Source organism: Phascolarctos cinereus, unplaced genomic scaffold (genome assembly GCF_003287225.1).
Source record: "Phascolarctos cinereus isolate Bilbo 61053 unplaced genomic scaffold, phaCin_HiC Scaffold_4;HRSCAF=312, whole genome shotgun sequence".
In the NCBI taxonomy this organism is placed as follows: Eukaryota; Metazoa; Chordata; class Mammalia; order Diprotodontia; family Phascolarctidae; genus Phascolarctos; species Phascolarctos cinereus.
In genome coordinates this window covers 57,966,182-57,991,255 of record NW_027555847.1, presented here as the reverse complement: position 1 = coordinate 57,991,255, position 25,074 = coordinate 57,966,182, and the positions used below count along the sequence as shown (strand labels likewise).

The 25,074-nt window shown below is 44.7% G+C and overlaps 1 protein-coding gene across 1 annotated transcript in view; it reads right to left on the bottom strand.

Moving 5' to 3' along the window:
• Positions 1–25,074, bottom strand: part of GRIP2 (glutamate receptor interacting protein 2) — a 169,601-nt gene that overhangs the window by 76,393 nt on the left and 68,134 nt on the right. The window contains exons 3-10 of the mRNA XM_078151683.1: positions 23,330–23,465; positions 19,903–20,048; positions 16,782–16,868; positions 16,388–16,463; positions 11,842–11,987; positions 4,070–4,217; positions 3,294–3,463; positions 279–404 (exon numbers count right to left, since the gene is read on the bottom strand). Coding sequence (XP_078007809.1) covers positions 279–404; positions 3,294–3,463; positions 4,070–4,217; positions 11,842–11,987; positions 16,388–16,463; positions 16,782–16,868; positions 19,903–20,048; positions 23,330–23,465 — 1,035 coding nt within the window. The remainder of the gene's footprint in view (positions 1–278; positions 405–3,293; positions 3,464–4,069; positions 4,218–11,841; positions 11,988–16,387; positions 16,464–16,781; positions 16,869–19,902; positions 20,049–23,329; positions 23,466–25,074) is intronic.

Genomic DNA, 25,074 nt, shown 5'->3' with positions numbered 1-25,074 from the left:
TACATTCTAAAAGGGAAGAAAGTATGTCTATCTTTGTATTCCTAGTACCTAGTACAGTGCCTTGCACAGACACACAGTAAGTACTTAATGAATGCTCATTTCATTGACCTCAATCATGGCAATTTCCAGATAGATGAGTATTCCATTTTTAATCCAGGCTCACTGCCTGGGTCAGAAGTGGGAGTGGAGTGGGAGAAAAAATAATGAGGTTGCCACTGGTTCTGATTCTCATATGAGCCTTTAGCCATCCAGATCCAAGGGTTGGCCCAAACTCTTACGTTTGCAGTAATCCTGGCTGGAGGGCTGATTCCAGGTGGGTGTCTTGCAATGGCTGGGATGGTGGCTGGGGCAGTAGTTGACACAGGGGTCCCAACAGTGGTGATGGTCACTCTTCTGCACCTTCACTGTGTCCAGACCACAAGCGACCCAAGATAGATAAGAAAGGCCCAACAGGAAGAGGGGAGAAAGAAGAGAAAGAGATGGCATGGGCATTAGGGGCTGTATAATCTGAGGCAAAGCCAGTCATAGAGAGCAGAAGTGACTATCCCAATTGGTAATGCACCTGAAGCCACTGGTTTGGGCCTCTGAGGGAAGATGGACAAAGGGATGGGTCAGAGAGGGCTTGTCTCCTCAGACATAGGGCTTACCTCTTTCTTTGCCCCCAACCCACTCTTTTGCAAATAACTACTTGGGATGGGGTGGGCAGTTTGGTGGGCTCTTTCTGACTCCTGAGTGTCAAAATTGTCAAAGACAAACCCTTCCACTATGGTATAGTGGTAAGAACCCCAGATTTGGAGTCAGATAATCTGAGTTTGAATCTGAGTTCTGCTACTACTATCTACACTACCTTGAGGAAGTTAATTCCCCCTCTAATCCTCAGTTGTCTCATCTGTAAGAGAGGGAATCAGACGTGGGTGTCTCCAAGATGCCCCCCAGCTCCAACATTCTAGGATCTAGGATTCTATAAGCTTGATTCTCCTGGCTCATCAGAACTCTGGTGAGACATTTGTGCACCCTACATAAGGTTTGACAACCTTCCTCCCCCAAATCTTCTCTTAGGATCATGTTATATAAAGCTGGAAAGGACTTCAGAGGTAATCATAGTCCAAACCCTTCACTCTGAAAATGAAAAAACTGAGGCTTCAAGAAGCTATGACTTGCAACACAGGTAATGAATGTTGAAGGTAATTGATTCCCCTCATTTCTGAACATAAACATTTCAGCAGCCTAAGCTCTAGGGTAGAAGTGTCAAACACACATTCCCAAGTGTGGCCTGAGCCAGATTAAACTCTAATTAGAGAATATTTGACAAAATAAATAAAAATACAATAGACCATAGGTAAAATATTACATTTTGAAACTAAGCCAATATAGAGCCTGCAGAAATCCTTACCTATGGTTTCATGGCCTCTGTTTCTATTTGAGTTTGACACCATGCTTTAAGGTACTCAAATATTTGTCAAAGGTAGGAAGAGAGGCTCAGGTCAATGGAATCTGAGAAGGTCTAGGAGAGAAGATTCCAGCTTAGTTTTTCTCTGGCTCCCATGATTTAGAACATTACTAAGGCTTTTGACCAAGACCAGGAAAAATGCCAGGATGTACTGCTCACTAGCAGTACATCATTCCCCACCATCTCTAGACCAATTTATTGGTTCAAGTAGCCAGTAGGTTGTCAGCTTAACTTATTTTTTACTAGTGCATCATGGGAAGACGGACCCCGGACAGCATCACATTCCTCTTTGCCTTGCTCAGCTGCTCCAATGAATTCCTTTCTCCTACTATTTACATCCAACTCAGGAATGGTATGGAGGATGCCATTCCAGAAATGGAATGGAGAGGTAAATTTGAATTTCCATTAATTCCCCAAGCTATGCTTGGAGCCTGAAGGCTTCTGCCTGGGACTTTCTCCTTTCTTGGTTCTAATTGCATGAGCTAGATGGGAGTTTAGAAGACATCTACTTCAGTTGGGGGGGTTTGGGGGTACTTGGACTCCTCATGCCCTCTCCCACCCAAGGTCTCTGGCTCTTTCTCTGGCCTTCAGTTGGGCTGCCTGCCCCTTTCTGAAGAAACATCTTTCATGTTTCCCTCTCCTCCTTGCCTTCTTTCATCTGCTTCCCTGTCCTCTTCCCCACCTTGTGCAGCAGACAGAGTTTGGGATCCAGGAGACCAAGAGATCTGGCTCATATGGTAGCTCTACCATCAGATTTATCACTTTCTCTCTGGGTCTTTGGGCCTTTCTTCTACAAAGGGATGAAGGAACCTGCCTTGAATAGAGAGAGTTTCTTCATCTACAATTCCCTATACCAATGAAAACATAGATCCAGGCCAAAAAAAAAAGATGATAATTATGATGATAGACAGACATATGACATAGTAACCACCCTTGTGGATCTTAGACTAAAATAAGAGAGATCAGTCAGTCAGCAAACATTTATTAAATACCTACTGTGTGCCAGGCATTGTGCTAGGCTCAGAGGACACAGAGAGGAAAAAGGCATTCCCTGTTCTTAGGGGGCTCATGGTCTAATAGGAGAGATAACATGTAAACAACTAAAGATGTGTATAAAAATAACTTGTATAAGGCAGAGAATATGTTAGGCAACAAATGAGACCCTGAACTGTGAGTCAGGAGATCTGGGAGCTCATCCCAGACCTACAACTACCATGTCCTGTGACCTTGAACTGAAGTCACTTCAGTGTGATAAAAGTAGAAAGAGTAAATTGTTCTGTAATTTGAGGACCTGGGTTCAAGTCTTGCCTCGGTTGCTCCCTTATCCTCTCGGGGCCTCAGTTTCCCAATCTGTCAATGAAGGGATTGGACTAGAGGGGTCACTGAGGTCCCTTCCAGTCCTAAATCTATGATCTTCTGTTTCTATGCAAAGCTAGACTCTAAAGGGCCTTCTATTTCTCAGGTAATGTAGTGGGAAGAACACTGGATTAGAGCTCAGAAGACCTGGGTTCAAGTCTCAGCTCTGCCACTTCCTAAGTGTGTGACATTAAGCAAATGAATTCTCTCTGTGCTTCAGTTTCTAAGCTTGTTCCATGAGGGGGTTGGATTGAATGAGTTCTAAGGGCCGTTTGAGCTCATGGCAAGAACCACATTTTCAAGCATGTTTTGCCTTCCTTTCCCCACCCAGGGCCAGGTACAGGGACTTGCCCAGCAGATGCCCTCAGCTGCTGTTTGAGTCCAACGAAATTGCTCCTGGCATCTTGAGGAAGTGCCAGGGCCAGCTTCCTACATGCTGCTGGCTGGCTGCGCAGTCTGCCCAGCCACGGAGCTGGGCCCAACCCACCTGCATCAGGAGGCTTCAGGGGCAGCCTGCTCTGGTGAGCTGGCAGGATCTCCAACTTGACATTCTCTGTGGTGCTGGCTAACAGCTGCATTGCCTCCAGCACGGAGCAGTGCTCGGTGCTGGTGCCATCGATGGACAGAATATGGTCGCCAATGTGCAGGGCCCCGCACCTGCAGAGAGGAACAGAGACAGGCTCATGAGAGCCCCAGGGCTGCAGGAGGGACAGGAGGACAATGGGCTGGGCCTGGTGGGCAGCCCTGTATCTTAGGGGAGACCGGCAGGGAGGCAAAAGGCAGCTGGGAGAGCCAGATGCAGCTCCAGGGGAAAACAAGTGTGGAGTGTGGGTGTCGAGGAGAGTTTGTTTCTGATGGGCTCACAGCCTTGTACATACGGGGAGACAGTCATCCTAGAATCATAGGAGAGCTGATAAAGAGATGGAAGGAAGGGACCCCAGAAGTCAACTGGCCCAAACCCATCGTTTCACAGATGAGGAAACTGAGGCCTAGAGAGAGAGAAAGCAGCTATCCCAACCATGGGTAGTAAGAGGCAGACCTGGGATTTGGACCCATGTGTTCTGACTCCAAATCCAGTGCTCTTTCCACTGCCCCGCCATCTTGAGGAAGGGGGAGGATAGGGCTAGGGCCTGCCCCTTCTCTCAATAGCATTGATTCTAGGGAAGGGAATTTGGGATGGAATGGGGGATGGTATGAAGAAGGAGAGGACTGGAAGTTTTCCTTGAGGCCCTGGTCTAGGGGCCTGTGGGACAACTGCCGTACCTGTCTACCACGCTGGCTGGCTTGATCTTGTCAATCACAATGACCTGTTTGTTCCTGTGGGTGCCAGAGGTGAGCGAGATTCCCAGAGTAGAGCCCGGCATCTTGGCTATTTCCACTAATAAAGGACCTGAGGCGTTGGCTACCGTATCTGGGGAGTAGAACAGGGTATGTTTGAGATGAGGACAAAAAAGAGAGGAAGTCAGTGTGAACCTGGGGACTGCAGGGCTAGGTAGGAAGGGGTCTTGGCTGCTGCTTCCCTTTACTCCAAGAAGAAAAGACAAAACGGAGAACGAGGCCCCGGTATACAGGCCCACCATAGATGCAAGAAGGCCAACTGTCACTGTTGTCCCCCTATTCTAGGTCCCCCTTAAAGCCGGGCTAATCTGCTCACTGCTGCCTACAGAGTGGATAGAATCAGAAAAGCATAAAGTGTTAGTGTGGGAAAACACCCTAAAGATATCTCATCCAGAGATGCCCAAACTTTCTGGTCCCTGCAGTGCTGGATTTCAGTAAACTTTATTGCACTTATTCAATATGACAAAAAATTAATTATGGATATCACCACGAACATAAATAAAGGATTCACCAAAACTTTTGTCACTTAATTGATTGGGAATCAATTCTAAAAAGAAAAATCAAGATGTTTCCTGTGTTCTCTTGACAAGCTTCTTATACACTTTGAGAGTGTGTGTTGGCAATCCCTGATCTAAGACAACCATATCATTTTATAAATGAGGAAACTGAGGCCACAGAGGGTCACACGATGAGTTAGTGGCAGAGCCCGGACTCCTGACTTCTAGTCAAATGCTCTTTCTGTTGTGCCCTGCAGCTTCTGTAAGGACCGTGCCTGGACTTGGACCCCATCTCTATTCCTGACTCCTGTCTTGCTCAGCCAGGCTTTCTTCTGCACAGAGAGATTACAGCATAGGTCTCACCCAAAGTTTGGACAGACACACCCAGTTCTACCCAGTTCCTGTGCTTTGTACACCTATGGGCCAGCCTAATAGCTTCCCATTTGAGAGAAGTACCCTACATACCCTTCTAGATAGCAGACATCTAGTCACAGATATCTATTTCTGTAAGGGTGTGGTTATCACAGTGCCTAAATGCTCAAATCGCTCAATAGGAAATATGCATCAGGACCTAGTATAGCTCAGCCTTGTCACCTGGATGACAGCCGCAATGGACTCACTGTATGCAAGTTCACCTATACCTTCCAGGAACTCAAATCCAAAAGTCCAAAAATTAGCCCTTAAATTATGTAGAGAGCTACCCCCAACCCCATCTTCCAACACACACACACACACACACACACACACACACACACACACACACAGACGCGCACGCGCACACACACACACGCGCGCGCACACACACACAGTTTTGTGCTTTCTCATCTTGAAGTATAATCAACTGACTAATCTCTCTCCTTACCATGTCACGAATCACTCAAATCTGACACCACCTCCACCCCCCAATCTTTTCTCAGACCTTCCTCCTCACATGGATACACTCTAGCATAGCTTCTGGCCATGCCAACGCCCCTGATGACCAGGATCAAGAGAATATTGGGGTGCTCTCTTTTGGTCCAGGGGGTAGTTACTTTGAACAGCTGTTCTCCTTCTGCCATTTCTCTGCCTCCTCTTTGAAGTCTATCAGTTAGAGAGATTATCTGTCAAACTCCATCATTTTGTTTTTGTTCAGTCATTTCAGTCATGTCCAACTCTTTGTGACCCTGCTTGGGGTTTTCTTGAAAAGATGCTAAAGTGGTGTGCCATTTCCTTCTGAGCTGGAGAACAGATGAAGAAACTGAGGCAAACTCGCCCGAGGTCACACAGTTAATAAATGTCTGAGGCCAGATTTGAACTTAGGAAGATGAGTCTTCCAGATTCCAAGCCCTGTGCTCTATCCACTGCACCACCCAGCTGCCTCTCATTTTAGAGATGAGGAATTTAAGGCTCAGAGTAGAAGTGACTTGTCCAAGGTTACAGAACAGGCCAGCATTAGAGTCAGAGTCAAAATCAGCTCCTAGCTCCCTTCAGGAGATGCTGCCACCTTTATTCCCCATAACCTAAGGTTTTATGATGTCTGCACCTTAACTGAGGGTGGGGGGAGGGATTTGAAGGAACAGAATGTCTGCCCCAATCTCTACCCCACGGTGATTTATTTTCATTTCTTATTTCCCTTCTTTTCTTGCTCTTTTCTCACTCTTCAGACTGAATTTTGAGGGTAACTTTGTGACCCTCCCTTCACACTTTTCTCCTCTGCACACCTTTTTTCATATCTTAGGACTCTTCTCTAAGGTGTTTGGGGTGGAGAAAAAACGGAGGTTGAACAGGATTAGGGTTTCAATAAGAGAGTGTTATGGGAGGTGACAGGTAAAGGGGGGCCAGAGAATGGGAACGTATGTCATGGCTCTGTCACTTAATTGCAGTGTGACCTTGGGTGAGTCATTGAACACTTCTCAGACTTAGTTTTCTCACCTATAAAGTAATGGATTTGGATTAAAGAATTAACCAACTCACAAGAATTTGCCAAATTTCTATCACATCTGTGTTAGGCACTGGGGGTCCTTTAGAGCCTATTCTGATAAAGTAAGGGTTAGACCCTGAAGGTGCCAGGTGGCTGCAGGGGTGGGGGTGGAGGTGGGGCTGATGCCTCAAAGGAAGATGGAACAGCATGTGTATTAGTGCTAGAGAGTCCTTTACACATGACCTATTCCAGTCCATGTTACAGATGAGGAAAGCCTGGCTCAAAACGTTTAGGTGATTTGCCTATGGCCACCCAAATTGTTAAGTCATAAGACCATAGATCTGGAAGAGGACTTAGTTAGTCCAACCCTCTCATTTGGCAAAGGATGAAATGGAGGCCTGAGCAGATTGAGTGTTTTGCCCAAGGTCACACTGGTCATATCAGAGAGGGGATTCGAACCCAGGTCCTTTACCTCCAAAATTTGTGCTCTTTCTGCAACATACAGAAGGTATACTTCTGTGTCATTTACCTGACTTTAAGATGTCTCACATGAGCACCAGCAGGGACAGGGCTGGGGGTGGCATTTGGTTACCTTTGGGAATCAGTGGAGCATATATTTTATTTGGTATGTAGAGAGGAAGAAGGATGAGGTGATTCAATCACAGTTGTACCCATTTTTACAGGTAATTTTTACTGGCTTTAGGCAGGCCAGTTATAGATCTGTGGATGATGCAGTAGATAGAGCACCAGGCGTGGAGTCAGAAAGACCTGAGTTCAGATCCAGCCTCAGACATTTACTAGCTATGTGAGCCTGGGCAAGTCACTTAACCTTGTTTGCCTCAGTTTCCTCATCTGTAAAATGAGTTGGAGAAGAAAATGGCAGACCACTCCACTACCTTTACCAAGAAATCCCTAAATGGGCTACTGCTAGGTCATGAAACACACTTAGAGGAAACATCATCTCTAGAAAGGGAACAGAAGCCTGCCTCACCCCCTGGGGAATGGCTTGATTAAACAAACAGCAGTCAGAGACTTGTGGTTTAGCAAAATTAGGAGAACAGTTAGAACAAGGCTGTTGTGTCCAAAGTAATTTTAAAGTGATTCAAGTAAACATGAAGCAAATTAGATGATTAACAAGTGTTCAATTGAATAATGCTCAGAACTTTCCCTTCTCAATTAACATTTATTAAGTGCCTACTGTGTGCCAGGCACTGTGTTAGGCAATTAAAGACAAAGATGTCCTGGACCTTAAGAAACATACATTCTATAGGACAAAGAGATAAAAGTGTTAACAACCAGAGCCCTGATATTGGAAAAAACATCTATTGGAAAAAACATCTATGAAGCTAGTTCAAGTAAGAAATTCCCCACAAGGGAGAAACGAAAATATGCTATTAGCTAGTCTTGGTTTCCATTTATTTCCATCACTTTGTTGTTCAGTGGACACTATAATGAGTTTTAAAGCCATAACAACAATGACAAAATCAGTTCCATGGGACCCCAGATCTTCTGAAGTCTCCTCCAGTGATTTTCTTTTTTCATCACTCTACACAGCACAAAGGACTCACTCAAGACCCCCCAACAGCCTATTCTGTGGACTGATGGCTAGCTCTCCTGAGCTCCATGCCTTTAGCACTCTGGACAGAGCTACTATGTAATGCCTCTGGCGATAGGTCCGGGATTCGCCTCATTCTGCCCCCTTCTATGGTCTCCAAGGGCTGCCCAGCCACACAAACTGCCCTGGTCTCACTAGTTTCCTGCCAAGAAAGCTCACAGACCACACAGTGATGCAAGCCTGCCTATAGGGAGGGTTTGCAGAGCAGAAATCCTCAACAACATTGATGGGCTTGTCAGTAATTGCTGTCAGACCATCAATCTCCACCCTCTCCTCCTTAGTCCTTTTCCAAGGTTTTAGAAATCCACTGAATCCAGCCATATCATTTTCCCTGGCATCACCAAGTTCCTCCAATTTAATGATGCCTTGTATTGGTATGAAGGTCTATAGGATCAACAATTTGGTTTATATAACCTGTCTTTCCCTATAGGACTATCCACTTATGTAATTTAAAGACCCACTAAAATTCCCTGCTTACCTAAAATATTTCCTCTACTAACGTAATTGGGAGCTGAAAATTCCCCTCCTGCTTGCTTCTGATGCCTGGTATGGGTTAAGGAAGTGGCTTCTTATCATAGACACAGAACAGGATCCTCAATAACCAATGCTTTAGACCTTGAGGAGGTAGATAAGCTCTGTTCAATTAATCAACAAACACTTATTATCTATTGTGTGCTAGGCACTGGAGATATAAATTTAAAAGTGAAATAGTCCCTGCTCAAGCAGCTTAAAATCTAGATGCACAATACAACACAGACCTATATGGATATTTACAAGGAAGGTGCCAAAGAGATACAGGGTGGTTTTGGGGGGAAGGGAGGGGAAGACTGGAAGCTGGTGAGGAGATCAAACAAGGTTGCACTTGAGCTGAACCATGAAGGAAATCTGAGATCCTAGGGAGCAGTAGTGAGGAAGGAGAATGTTGCAGGCATGGGGGACCACCAGGACAAAGGTTTGGAAATGGGAGATGAAGTGTTGTGTATGAGAAACAGGAAGAAGGTTGGATCCTTCTGGATCCAAACTGGATCCAGTTTGGCTGGATTGCACCATGTTTAAAGGGGAGTAATGTGCAAAAAAGTCTGAAAGGGCAGATTGGGGCTAGACTGTGAAAGGCTTTAAATGACAAACAAAGGAGTTTTCATTTGATCCTAGAAGCAATAGGGAGCCACTAGAGATGTCTGAGCAGAGGAATAACATGGTCAGACCTGTGCCTGAGGAAAATCATTTTGGCAGCTAGATGAAGGATGGGTTGGAGTGGAGCAAGGCTGGAGGCTGGAATTCCACAATTAGACTTGCTGACCTGGCCCTGCTCTGACTGTAAATGAGCCAGGAACATGACTGGCTTCTCTCTCTCTTTTCCCCTCTCCATCCTCTCCTTCCTTCCCTTCCTATCATTCTTCTCCTCTCTCCTTCCCTCCTTTCTTCCTCCCAATCTCCCTCATTTTCTCCTTCCCTTTCCCCACGTCTTCCTTCCTCCCTCCTGCTCCTTCTCTTTTCTCCATTTCTCCCTTTCATCCTCTCTTTTCTAGGACTTAAGAATATGTTTATCTCAAGCCCCAGTAGGCTCTGCTAGGCTTAGGACTGGAAATCCATTTCCATCCTCTTGATAGGAATAATTGTCTGTTTTATATATTTAGAATTACTGTACAAAAATGTATTTTTAAGTTAAGTGGCAGAGGGTGATAGAGTGCTGGACTGGGAGTCAGGAAAACCTGAGTTCAAATCTAGCCTCAGACACTCAGTAGCTCTGTGGCCTGAGCAAACCACTTAATCTCTGGTTGCTTCAATAAAATCAGGACAAAATTAGTGTCTACTTCCCGGGGCCGGTGTGAGGATCAAAGGAGATAACACATTGCTTTGTTGGGAAACTGTTGGTGCAACAACCTTAAAATGATACATTAATGCTAGCTAATAATAACAATGATGATAAAAACTCATTATTGATGGATGTTAATGTTTCCATCAACTAACAGGTCTTTATTAAGTACCTCCAATGTACCAGGCAGTATGGGCAACAATCAGTAAGTTAGCATGGCTGATGGTAGAGGGCCATCATTACAAGGAATAACGTTTAAGAAGAATCTTTGTAAAGGTAGGAAGGGGCCAGATTGTGAAGGGCTAGTGTCGGCAAAACGAGGAAATTGTCTCTGATCTTAGGCTAATAAGGATGAATATTCCTCCTCATGGTCCATTCAGTACCACAATCAATCAAGAAGCATTTGTTTCATATGCCAGGCACTGTGCTGTTTAAGCATATTCATTTCTGAGCTAAGGATTCTCCTACCAGATGATCACACCTGAATATTTCTCTCCTTAGGAAAAAAAAGCAGTTATCTTCTGATTTCAGCTTTGCTGGTGTTCTAAGACCAAAGCCAGAAGATTCTGGGGGTCCTGGCACCATAATAGATTTAGGGGCACAGCATATTTAAGAGATGACAGAAGTTTGGAGGTTCTCTCTCTCCCCCAGTCCAACAGGCTTATTAACAACAACCCAAGGAAGTATATGACGTTAGTATTATTACCTCCACTTTCCAGAAGAGGCAAATGAAGCCCAGAGATGGCATTTGTCCAAGGCCACACAGAAATAAAAAATAGAAAGGGGGCTAAAACCCAGGCAATTTGAAACTCAATCTTGTCCTCTCTCCGCTCTACCAAGCAGTCAAGTCCTTTAATTCAATATTTTTTCAAGTTAATTTCTTTTTTTCAAAACCATGAAGATTCCTATTTACTCTAAAAATTTCATTTGCTGCATGGGAGAGAAAGGCCAGCTCCCTAAAGTCCAAAGGAAAGTTACCTAACGGACCTGAAGGCATGCAGTCTTGGAGGTACCCTGCATGGGATGGGGGCTCCCACACACCATCCCCTATTTCCTCAGCTGACACTCAAATGCACCTGCCCTTTTCGATTAAATACTTTTCCTGGCTTTGAATCGTGCCTCCTGGAATGTTATTTTCAGAAGCAGGGCTGCCGAGAAGGAGTCAAGGCCAGAAATGAGCATTTGTGGTATTCCTTTGGGGATCACATTCACCACCCCTGCCTGGTACAGGGATGTCATGAGGATCAAAGGAAGTTTTATAGAATTTCAGAGATTTGAAAGCTGGAAGGGACTCTAGACACTGTCTTGACCTATACCCTCATTTTGCCATGGATGAAGTAGGAAAGGCACATTAAGGCTTCAGCTCTTGGGTTAAGCCCATGGGGCTGAAGTAACCCACCAGGTCATACAACAAGCCATATTTTTAGGAAACCTTCCTTTAGGGCCTGATTCAACTTTGTCTAGGCCTAAGCAATTAGGAACCGTGAAGGTAGGGGGAAGGAAGGTGGGCAATATAGAAAAAAAGCCCTGGATTTAAAATTTAGGAGAAATAAGTTTATGTCTCAGACCCTGCCACCACCTGATGGTATGACCTTGGGTAAGTCTGAGCCTCAGTTTCCTCATCTCTCAGATGGGGGTAATAATAACACAAAGAGCTTGTGAGAATCAAATAAGAAGATATTGAAAGCAATTTTGTAGTTTCATAAAATGTAACAAGACAATATTGCCATCACCATCAATGCCTTCTTTCCCTCTCCTAACCCACTGCTGGCTTTAGCAGAATCATTACTAGGGGCCTAAGTGCTGAGCTCATGCAGCTCCTAGGCTCAGTTCAATGGGTGGTCTCCCAGAAGAACCGTGAGTGCTTACCCATAATGGAGACGTCATATTCAATCTGGAAGAGGGCCTCCTGGCTGCATTGTCGAAGGATGTTGAGAGCATCTGTGTGGGTCAGGTTGTGAAGTGGGATGCCATCCACACTGAGCAGCCTGTCCCCAATTCTCAGGGATCCCTCCCTGTGGGAAACCCAGACACATATGAGACTTTGATAAGCCTAGAGAGTCAGAGCTAGAAAGTACCATTAAACAAAGGATGTCAGAAGTGAGAGGGACCTTAGAACAGAGAATGTCAGAGCAGGAAGGAACCTTAGAACACGGAATATCAGAGATGGAAGGGACCTTTGAAGACAGAATATCAGAACTGGGAGGGACTTTAGAACACAGAAGGTTAGAGCTGGGAGGGACCTTAGAACATTGACTATTGGAGTTGAAAGGGACCTTAGGACATAGAACATCAGAATCAAAAAGGACTTTGGAACATTGAATATTGGAGCTGGGGGTAAAATTAAAAGAAACTTGGAGATGGCTAAATACCACTGGTCTTCCCAGTGCACATCATCTCCCCCAAAACCTGATGTGGTTGAGTTAAAAGCAGGGCCTTAAAGCTGAATGATGGCCATTCAGATGCTGTTTGGAGAACATTGTGACTTTCCCTTTCAGCGGTTTGAACAAATGCACACAGTTGGTCCCAGCTCAAAATAGCTCATTAGATGTTTGCTTAAAAACAAAGCAAAACAAAAATTTTACTGGTTTGGAGAATGACAAACAATATCATACTAGGGTTTGGCCAGGTTCAGGATTCAGCATGTCACTGCCATGAGCCAGAGACTTTGGTTCAATCCTGGCAAGGAGTGACTTTCTAACCAGCAGAGAACGCTGCGGTGGCAGTTTTATTTTAACTGTGGCCAAGTGCTATTAGTAGAGGGAGCTATTAATAAACCTATCCTGGGCCATTCTAGGAACAACTGATACAGATATCTGGACAAAGCTGAGTATGAAGAGTGCCTAAATATAGCTTGGAATTTCTTGGTTGGCATGAATGCTATGATGGCCCACAAACTTTTAAAGGGGTGGGCCAGGTTGATGAAATAGGAATCAGAGTTTGGGTTTAGAATCAGAGGATCCGGATTTGAGTCTTGGTCTGGCTACCAACTCCCTTAGGCCTCCCTTCACTTCCCTCTTCCCTAGATCCCTCCTAAGTAAAGTGAAGAGGTTGGACAACGTGACCTATAAAGTCTCTTCCAGCTCTAACTGTCTGCTCCTAATTCAATCCTTTTATGGGCCTGGTCTGGTCTTGGGGTCCATGAGGGGAAGGCCTAACCCGTAAAAGCAGTAATCCCTTGCTCAGCAAAGGAAACAAAGCTACTAGAAGGCCTGGTACTAATTCTGTTTTTTTTTTAATTCTCTTTTATTATGAACTTAATAAACACCAACTTTTTCAATATAGAAGGAACAAAAAAAACGGAGAACTGTCTATATAAAACTGTGAGCTTCTCTCACATAGAGTTTCCTTTTTTAAAAGATGTACATTTAATTTAACCAGGTAGTAACCAAATCCCCACCTTAATTCTCCTGACTGTCTTTAAAAGTGTTTCTTGGGGGTGGGAGAAGAGCTATTCACAGCCCCAACTTGTCCAAATCACCAAGAGTATTCCATCTTTGCCAAGTCATCCTGTTTCCCTCTACTGCATATTCTGGGATGGTTTGGGGCTTTATATCTTTATGTAATTCAAGTTTGGTTCCATGGATATGTTAAAACTAAGTTTGGCAGATGATGGGCTAGGAGAACCTGTCTCTGGAGGAAAGAGCATGGGATTCTGAGTCAGAAGACCTGGATTTAATTGGTGTCTCTGCTACCACAGCCAAGCCAGTTCACCTCTGTGGCCCTCAGTTTACCACTCATCCATAAAATGAGGGGATTGGACCAGATGTGCTATAAGGTTTGCTCAAGCTCTGAATTTCATGAGCTAGGAATTCAGCCTTTACTTTTCCCTCTGTCTTTGCAGCCTCCTCACCCTGGAATATTCTTCTGTCCCTGTGTCTCCCCTTTGCCCATTGATGAGTTCCTACAAGGGCCTCCATTTTAGGCCCCAGGCCAGACAAACTTCATTCCTCTCCTTCCAAGTTTCCCTACTTTATCCCCATCCCTGCCCCAGGTCCCTGCTTTTTAGCTCCCTTTTTATGTGTTATCTTCCTACATTAGAATGTAAATACCTTGAGGGGAGGGACTGTTTACCTTTTTGCTTGAATTTGTACTTTGCATATTGCTTGACACATACATTGACTATGCTAATGCTCAATAAATACTCATTGACTGTTTGATCCAGATTTGGAGGGTGGGGAGTGTCTATGAATTTGGATGAGAAGAAAATTACATGATTATTTTCACTAACCTCTATCTGAAATGTGGTCTTTCCTTCAATTATGACTATAGGCAAGAAACCACAGAAGTATTCTCACTAACAAAATAATAGGACATTCTAGTAAAGAGTCTGATAGAAAACTACCACATATTTGAAATAAAAAAGATTTGGGCTTAAATTCTGCTTTTATCACTAAGTACACATGTGATCATGGATGGGTCACTCCTCTCGGTATCTCGTTTTCCTCTCTTGTACAATGAGGGGATTGGACTAGAGGATTTTTAGAAAGTCCTTATAGCATTGGCCTTTTAGACTATGATTGAGCCTACATTGGTTTGGAGCAGGGAGGAGTAGTTCTAGAAAACTGCATTCCCAATGACCAGGTCTAGAGCCCCTACTGGATAGGGAAATGAATGACAGTTATTATGTAATGGTCTGAGAGAGGCATTTCCCCTATGTCTAAATGTCAAAACAAACACAAACAAAAACCATCTGAGGCAACTCAAGTTGCCTTCAAATATCTGAAGGGTTGTCACATGGAAAAAAAGGTAGATTTTTTTTTCAGTATGCACAGAAGGCAGAATTAGCATCACTTAAGGGAAAGCTACAGGGATGAAGGTTTCAGTCCAAGATAAGAGAATTTTTGAACTATGGTGAAGCAGAGATCAGGGAGATCAGAGTTCTAATCCTAACTCTGCTACTAGCTAATGGTATGATCTTACACAAGTCACTTTTCCTCTCTGGAACTCAGTGTCCTCATGAGTACCAGATGACCTTTCATTTCTGAAATTGTTTTGATTTGATGAAATTCCACAAACATTTTACTAAGTGCCTACTATGTGCCAGGTACTGTGCTAGGCAGTAAGAATGCAAAAATGAAAAAGAAACAGTCCCTGTCCCCAAGGTGCTTACATTTTATTGAATTCTATGATTTTAAATAGAGCTGTTCAATCATGGAACATACTACCTTGATAGGTGGTGAAATTCTCATCACTAGAAGTACTCAAAAAGAAGTGAATGGTCATATGTCAGGATTCTGTGGAAGGTGGTTGGAAAAGATCAGTAGGACCTTGGGCAGGTCCCGTCTCTGCATCTCAGTTTCCAGGATTGGAAAAAGATGATTTCTACTCCAATTCTGAAATTCAATAGCTATGGAAGCTAAGCCATTTGAGTATAAAAAATGATGCATTTTATTCTTCTGTTCAAGCTTTTTCTTAGGGAGCTGGAGTGTCTGGCTGCCTCATCACATTTGATTTGGAATTGAAGGAGGAGGCAGAAATAGCTGGGGGCTGCTCCAGACACAGCATGATTCTCTTTTCTACCTACCATCCAATAACTTTCCATATCCCAAATAATAATCAGGACCTGAAATGGGCCTTCCAGAAGCCATCCTTCTAAGAGGCTATGAGAGTGTCCAGGCCTCTGGGAGAGGGAGGAAGAACATGAGTTAAAGTAGGCAGGATTCTCCAAAGTCACATGTGTGGGTACACATAGCACATACCTGAACACGCCTGTACCCAAAACACACAGACAAAACTATGCAAACATACATGCACACATTTATATATGGACAATCAGGTATGTGTGTGTGTGTGTGTGTGTGTGTGTGTGTGTGAGAGAGAGAGAGAGAGAGAGAGAGGAGCAGGGAGGAAGGGAGGCAGTTTATGAATTTGGATCTAAAAAAAAAATTTTCAATTACCAAGTAATAGGCCCCAACTCTTTCTCCTCCACCAGCAGCTTCCCTGGTCATAGCCTAACATTGGCAGGATGGGACCCTAAAAGATATGTCCTACAGTAATTCTCCAAATCTATCATACCCTAGGGACAATTCTGCCTCTACAACAGAATCACAGAAAGTTAGATCTTAAAGGGCCTCTAGCCTAGTTTGTTCAATTTGAAGAAGAGAAAATTACCATCCAGAAAGATTCAGTGCCTTACAATTAATAATGGCAGGGCCAGGACTGAAACCTATGTCTTCTGATTCCTAATCCAGTGCATTCCCACACCACCACATCGCTTCTTGGTTAACTCTTAGATTTAGGAGAAGTGTTAAAGGTTATGGAATTGCAGGGCATCTGTAGTCTAGAGAAAGATCCAGGGGTCAGGAAGGACCTAGGTCACTTTCTTAGGCAGGACTGCCCCTTATGTCTCCCAGGGAGGTGGAGAACTCATGTGCTGAACTTGTCTGCACCTCTTTCTCAAGGTGGTGGTTACCTGTCAGCTGGGCCCCCTGGCCTCACATAGGTGAGGACGAGTGGTCTGGATTTGTGCCAGTCTTCATGGGCTCCCCCTGAAACACAGGCCAAGACCATCCATACATGAAACCTCATCCATCTTTCTCCACCCTACCCCCACATTTTCTCTGTTTTCTCCCATTACCATTGGAGGTACAACCCTGAGCCTCCCACACAGTACAGGCTTGGGTCAAGCATTACTTACCCTGCTAAAAAACTCTGGAGTTGAGGCCCCCTTATCCCCAACCCTAAGGGTCAGAAAGACCACTCACTGCTTGGCAAGGCAGAGTCCGAGTTAGCCCTGAGCCCAGAACTCGCCCAGAACTCACCCAGATGCCAAGTTGCTGCTTACCTGGGGAGTGGAAGGTACTGACCTCTGAGTACAAAGCCAAAGCTATTGCCTTCCTTATACAGGGAGACCTCGATGGTCTTTGGGATTATTCCTAAGCTGTTCTCAGGGGCTGTGGGAGAAACACAGAAGTATTCTTTTACTATACCAGCCTCTCCTTAGGCCTGCCACCTCCGAAACAAGGACCCTTCAAACTATGGTTGAATTGCAAAATCTTAGAGCCAGAAACAAACTGAATCCTAGCTCCTTCCTCTGCTTAACAGAGTAGGAACTAAGGCCTTGAGAACTGAAGTTTCCTGTCCAGAGTTATAACTAAAGGTGAGCAAATAAAATTTTTGCTTAAGTGTAGAGGGTACTGACACACTTGTATTTCAGCTTATAAAAAGAATTATTTAGTATCTAGTTAGCAAGAACAATCGGTTAAAAGGGAAAGCTATCAGATGGCATGCTCCACCCTGGCCTAACCCCGTTCTCTCTCCAGGCTTCGGAGATTCAAGAATCTCTGTCCTAGGGGAGAGGGATGGAGATGCTGTCCCCAGCCTCTGTCACTTCCCATGGATAGATATCATGGAGTCTCCCCATGCGTGGAGCCTTGTGTCATTTCCTCCATTTATCCTGGGCCTGGGCACATTTTGAGGTGCTTGTCCTAAGCCCAAACACTGCTAGCTATGTTCTTGGGAATAGCAGTTAGGACTGTTGGTGACCTTGAGCAAATAAGCCGCTTAACCTTTATGAATCTCAGTTTCCTCATTTGTAAAATGAAGGGGTTACACCCAAAGATCTCCCTTCTAGTTCTAAATTTGTGATGAAGCACAGCTGCTTGAGGGAGGTATCTGAGAATTGATTCCATACTCTGGATTTTTCTGCTTTATCCAAAACATGTTCATGACTTGTGTAGACAAGGGCAGAATCATCCCAAAGGCACATATTCTCCCACCAAGTAGACGTGGCTAGCTAATTTATTGTCTTGCTATGGGGATGAGAAGACGCAGAATAAAGTAGGGATGATACAGAATTACAAGAACGGAGGAGACTACAATGTTGCCAAAGGGGAACAGAAAGTTAGGAGGAGATGGATGAGGTCACAGGACACGGTTACTGAATGGTTATTGGAATATTCTAGGAATATTATCACAAGCCTAATAGGCGCTATCCATTGTTCTGCTTTGGGACAATATTCTTACATGGGAACAAACACATTTTCCCATAGTTTCTTCAAGTTAGCAATATGTGGTCTACCTGCAGGCCTTTGCAATGACATCAGTCTCTCTAGGAATACAACTGATATAGGCCTGGAGTACTGTTTCTACAGCAGAGAGTTTCATTTTGTCTCTATTTCGACAGAGGCTTTCCTGGAATACAGTAGGTGCTTAATGTTTGCTGAATGATTGACTACACCTCAGGTCTTCTCAATCTCTTACATTACTGCCTATTGATTAACCAAAGGCAGGTCTTGGTGGTTTCAGGGCATCTTCTATCTAGAAACAGGAAAGGAGAAAGGACAATAAACCCAGGAGTATAAGAACTATGCCCTCACGAGGGGGAAATGATTTTTATTAATGCATAAACAAGGATGTAGAATAATAATAGTTAAGATTTATATGGTGCTTACTACATGCCAGGCACTGGGCTAAATGCTTTACAAATATTATCTCATTTAATCCTCACAACAGCTCTGGGAGGTGGCTGCTGTTATCCTACTTTAGAGATGAGGAAACTGAGGCAGATAGAGGTTAAGTGACTTGCTCAGGGTCACACAGCTAGGAAGAGTCCAAGGCTGAATCTGAACTCAGGTCTTCTTGACTCTGAATCCAGCACTTAATCCACTGTCCTACCTAGCTGCCCCTATCTATCTCAGACTTATTTAGAACAGAGTGGGAGTAGGGATAAGGGGAGGAAATGCTGAGCCAACATTATTTTTTTTCCTTTTTTTGGTGAGGCAATCAGGGTTAAGTGACTTGCCAGGGTCACACAGCTGTAAGTGTCAAGTGTCTGAGGTCACATTTGAACTCAGGTCCTCCTGACTCCAAAGTTGGAGCTGCCACCTAGCTGCCCCTTTGAGCCAACATTATTGAGACCTGCCTCAATCAATCAAGGAAGCTGGTGGATTGATGTTTTGGGGTGATGTGTAACCACATTGTAAGCAATGTGCCCAGGACAAACAAAAGGCCCCTTGGGAGCTTAACTTGCAAGTCCAATGTCTATAAAGTGAGGGGTCAGTGATGCCCAAGGTACTAATGTGATTATCAAAGTGTGGAGTTGGTGTCTCTTGGCTACCCTGAGACTCCTGCAGTTACCATATAATGGCAAGCCTGGTCCCTCCTTCTGTTGCAAAGCCCTCTCTGGAGGGGGGGTGATGAAGGTGAGCTCAGGACCACCCATGCCCAGGGATCAGCTCTGTCCTGTAGAGGAGCACAAAAGAAGCCCTTGCTTGAGGTTGGGGCTATCCTGAATCCCTGACTTGCCCACTTGCTCTGGCCTCAGCCATCCCCTCTCCTGGAGCTTCTGGGCCCTCCTCTCATCTGTCGGACTCCCTTAATCAAAGCCTTCCCTGAGTCTCTGCATACTGATAACAGCCCACCTCAAAGGCCACCCCCTCATCAAGCTTACCTGATTCCCTCCTCCCCTGACTCTGCACCCAACCCCTGCTGGAAATAATCTCTCCCTCAATCTAAGCCAGAACACTTTGGATTCCTTCGTATATAAGTGTCAGAGACAAGATTTGAACTGGGTCTTCCTGACTCCATCCACTGCCCCATGCACCTCTTTCTGTGTTATGCAGGTAGATGTTTAACAAGACCTTAGCATCATCAATCTAGAGCTGGAAAACTACCAAGTTCAACTCCCTTATTTGACAGATGAGGAAACTGAGGCTAAGGAAGTTAAGTGACTTGCCCAAGGTCACACAGATAGCAAGTATTTCAGATAGCATCATAGATTTAGACCTGGAAAGGATCATAGAGGCCATCTAAGCCACCCCCTCACTTTACAGATGCGCAAACTGAGGCCTGGACAGGCTAAGTGACTTGTCCAAGGCAGCACAGATAGTGACAGGAATGGAACCCAGATTCTCTATTGACCAGGCAGACACCCATACACCTAACTCTGGCAGACACTCCCAAGCCAAGGGGCCGGAAGGCACCCACCAGCAGGGGGCAGCTCGTACTCCACCTCCAGCACCACCCGCTCCCCAACGTTCTTCAGCAGGCTGATGATCTCATCATGGCGCAGCTTTGTTAGGCGGATCCCGTTCACGGAGGTGATGTAATCCCCCACGTTTAGCTGGTCACTTCTGGAAATAAAGCATAGCAGTATTTGGATTACGCGAGGCCCTGCCCTCCAGCTAGCATGGCTATACCACTTCAAGGTTTGCAAAAGACTCTACTCATGCCATCTCCTCTGATTCTTACAACAACCCTGTGGGGTGAGGGCTATTTTGGGTTACCATTTTACAGCTGAGGAAACCGAGACCAAGACAGGTTAAGTGACTTGGCCAGGGTCACACAGCTGGTAAGGGTTCAAGTCAGGATGTAGATTGTGCTGCTCCTCTTTGGAGCTCATCAAGAAAAGGCTGGGGGATCATTTTTCTAGTGTATTGGATGCAGAAGGTTTTCTTGTTCACTGAGAGGGTTGAAAAAGGGTCCTTCCAACTCTGAAATTCTATGATTTTGAAAAATCACAATGGAAGCCACAAGTGCCCACCATTGACTTCTCTGCTTCTCAGGGGCTGACCAACCCACAGCAACTGGGTAATTAGGAAAGTGTGTGTGTGTGTGTGTGTGTGTGTGTGTGTGTGTGTGTGTGTGTTTGTGTAAGAGAAAGAAAGAGACAGAGATGGGGGAGAGACAGAGACAAAAAGACATAAAGACAGAGATGGAGGGACAGAGACAGAAAATGAAAGATGAAAGCAGAAAGGTAGAGAAACAGAGGCAAATACGCAGGCAAAGAGAGACAAGAGGCAAAGAATGGGATAGAGACAGAATGGGAGGGAGACAGAGAGTGTTGGGGTAAACAAAACGGATAACCAATGAGCAGAATTCCAGGTGTGTTCATGATTTGTTAATACCTCTCCCATTTGCTCTCACACTGTGCATTTGCAGCTCTGCTAATTTGGTGTCCCACCTTTCCAAACAGTCCCCACACTTCCACTCTTATGGCTATTATGAATCCCAGATAAGACCAGATAACGTGTTAACTGACATGCAGAGCCTGCCTGGTTTAGTGGAATTGCCCTGGATTAAGTAGGCCATTTCTTGGCAGGTCTAGAATGATCAGATCACGGAAAACTTGGGTTCTAGATCCAGCTCTTTCATGGATTCACTGTTTGACTTGGGGCCAGATCAGTCCCCTCTTCTAGTTGCATTTCCTCTTCTGTAAAATGGGCAGGGTGTTGGACCAGGTGATTTCTAAAGTCGTGTCTAGCTTGAACACTGAATGTTTCTCCATGTGAGTTCAGTGTCCTAGAAGTCTGCATGGATGGCAACCACTTGTGGGAAGATGGAAAAGATGAAGCCATCCAGATACAAAGTAAATTAAACTCAAACAATAGAATGACAGGATTGCTTACATTTGGTATGTTACTTTATAGTTTCAAAGGACTTTTAGGAACACAAAGATCACAGAAAATGAGGCACCTAGAACACATTTCTTTTGGTTCCACTGAATGCTTGCACACCTCTAGTGAAAGAATGTCTAGCAACTACATATGGAGGCAGTCTATCTCATTGCTGGACAATTATTGTAACTCAGAGGCTTTTCCTGGTGTTGAAATCTGTCTGCTTGAACCCTTTCTTTGTAAGTAAGTCCCAGTTCTGTGTGATAATGTCTGCTCTCTCTATCATAAGATACCCCTTCAGATATGGAAGCATGTCACCTCCCTAAGGTTTCTCAGATTGCTCTTCTCCTAAAATGATGGGAGAAATCAGGGCAACAAGAGAGCAATGGGCAAAGGTATAGGGCACACAAGGGAGCACCTGGCATCTAGGAGAAGAGCACAGAAGCGAGAGCTGGCGACACCCAATTTCACTATCTTCAGCGCTTTGCTTAGGACTGACTCGGGCAAAGTTAGAGTTTGTTTAAATTAGTAACAAGGAGAACTGGGAGCTACCCTAGAAGTCAGGATGGGGCTCTAGTTTGGCCAATGACCCATTCACTGTCTTTCTGCTTGTGATCATATTCCAAGGGCTTAGCAGTATGACTGGCTGTAAATAGTAAGTGCGAAATAAATGCTTGTTGACTTGATTGAGGGAATTTGAGGGACAATTCATAATCTTTGCCTTAGTTTTCCCATAATAAAAATAATTCTCTCTCTCTCTCTCTCTCTCTCTCTCTCTCTCTCTCTCTCTCTCTCTCTCTCTCCCTTCTTCCTTTCTTTGCCTCTCTTTCCCTCCCTTTCATTTTCTCTGTCCATCATTTTTTGTCTATCTGTCTCTGCCTGCCTGTCTGTCTTTGTCTCTCTGTTTCTCTCTCTCTCCTCTCTCTCTCTCTCTCTCTCTCTCTCTCTCTCTCTTCTCTCTCTCTCTCACTCTGTCTCTCTTTTTTTCACATTTCCTTCTCTCTCCCCTCTGTCACTTTCTCTGCCTTTTCACACCCCAGACTTCTCCAAGGAGGAATGAACACAGTCTCATGTGCTAGGGGAGGAGAAACCTGCAGCCTCAAGGCCGCATGTGGCCCTCTAGGTCCTCAAGTGAGGCCCTTTGACTGAATCCAAACTTCACAGAACAAACCCTTTTATTATGGTGCAGTAGCTAGACCACAAAGTCTTAGACCACAGGTCTAAGAAGTCTCTTCAAACACAGATGCAACAGGATGCATAAAAAACAAACAAGGAAACATGAAACCTATCCCTTCAGGGCAGCTTTTTGGCAAGGTACACAGTGTGCTCTACTTGGAGTTAGGAAGACCTGTGTTTGAATTCAGCCTCCAACACTTACTTGTCAATCACTTCACTTTTCTCTATCTCAGATTCTTCTGTTCTCAAAACGGGGATGCTAATTGCACTTGCCTGACAGACTTGTGAGGCTCAAATGAGCTAACATATGTAAAATGCTTTGCAAGCCTTAAATGCTAGCCATTAACTTTTATCCCTCTTGCCCAGGGAAAGTAGCAAAGTGTGGTGAAAGAACTGCAGTCAGGAACCTTGAGTTCTAATCTGGGAACTGGGCAAGGCATAGGCCTTCCCTGGGCCCCAGTTTTCTCATTTGGAAGAGAATGGAGTTGACTTAAATGATCTTTAATATCCCTTCAGCTCTTCTGTTGTAAGCTCCCTTCCAGCTCTGACATCCCATGTCCTAAAGTCCTTTCCACCTCTAACATTCTATATTCTAGGATCCAATTCCCTGCCCCACCCTCCCCATAGCTCTAATATTCTATGTTCTAGCATTTCATGCCCAAAGACTTCTCCCAGCTCTGACATTCTATGTTCACGGGTCCTGTCTAGTTCTGATATTCTGTGATACGGTAAATGATGTTTTGTTAGAGGCCCGCCCCATTCTCTCCGTCTTCTCCTTCTTCCCTCTCTCCCCCCCTTTCTCCCTTGATCACGCCCAACAGCAGATGCGTGCTGTCTCTTACCTGGCCGCTAGTCCGCCAGGCCTCAGGTTGGAGACTCGAGGCTTCCCATCTTTGTCAGTGCCACCGGATAGGGTTAACCCTAAAGTGCTCCCCTCCTTCTTGATTAGCTCCACAATGGTGACCCCTCGGAACTCCTCTGGAAATAGAGAGGCATCGGGGTGATGTGAATGGAGCAAATCCACCAACCAGAAAAGCTCACCAGCAGACAGGGACAGACTCCTGAATTGGAAAAGGCCAAAGAGCGATGGCCAGTGCGGACAAATCACAGCCTTGGGTGAAATGAGCAGAGTGGAAAGGTAGCCAGGGGAAAGGGGAAGAAAAGAGAATTCAATTTGCCAAATACTCATGAAATGCCTACTATGTGTAGGGCTAGAAATATGAAGACATAAACTCAATATTCCTAACCTCAAGGAACTGACATTGTGCTGAACAATAGAGAAGTAAACACTATGGTATTTAGGTAAGAGAAGAGAGAGGCAGCTAGGTGGCACAGTGTATACAGCACCAGCCCTGGAGTCATGAGGAACTGAGTTCGAGTCCGGCCTCAGATACTTGACACTAGCTGTGTGACCTTAGACAAGTCACTTAACCCCAATTGCCTCCCGCCAAAAAAAGAGTGGAGGACTCTTACCCACCTTATCCAGCCCCTCTCCAAGAACTCAGATCCTCTTGGAAAATCAAAAGGAGAAGTCTCTCTTGGCTGAGTCCCTACCGGCAGCTATTAACATCAGCACTGCCCATATGCCAGCAACTATACTGCCATATCTCTGACCAAATGTGATATAAGAAGGAGGTGGTAATGGACCTGGTAAATGCCAAGGGCCTCAGGGGACTGGAGGGAGAGCTCCTACTTCTCTACAGCTTTCCTTTTGGATTCCTGACAAAAGCCACTCCTTCCTCATGTCTACATTTATTTCCTGCCCCCAGAATGGGTCTAAGATAAAAATTATTCTGAAATGGGAATTCAGATATTTGTGACATGATTATAACAACATTATAATAATAATGGCCTGCATTCGCATATTGCTTCAATATTTTCGAGATGTTTTCCAGTACATTAGAAAGCCCCCTGCCTAGATCACTGTAAAGGCCTCCTGGTTAGTCCCCCTGCTTCCTCCAGGCTCTCCATTCCCCAGTCTATCGCTCATAACCTATTCAATTCAGTCAATATTTATTAAGTGCCCTGACATTCAAGGTCTTCTACAAGCTCAACCCATGTTATCTTTCTGGTCTCATGGCCTTTAATTTTCCAACATGAATCCTCCTCTCTTTGGGCCAGGGTGGGCTCCATCATTTGTTACACACTCATTGACCATTCCTGCTTTGCGTCTTTGTTCATACAGCTAGTGGAAAGAGCCTGGATTTGCAGTTAAAAGGTCTTGGCTCAGATCCCAACTCTGCTACTTACTATTTATGTGACCTTGGTCAGATTGCTTAGCCTCCTGGGGGCCTCAGTTTCCTCTTTTGTAAAATAGGGAAAGGTTGTATTCAATGACTCCTAAGATCCTTTCATTTCTAGGTCCTATGATCTTCCTATTACTCAGTGGAATACTCTTCTTCTCCCTTCTATTTAAATCCTATCTATTATTCAAGACACAACTGTAGTCTCACCTCTCCTATGAAGGTTTCCTTGACTACCCTAACTCCCATTGATTTCTCTTAGAATTTCTCCTTTACCATCCCAACTGGGCATCCCACATCCTAGGACTTGATTATACAAAGCCCTAATGATTTCCTGGTTGCTT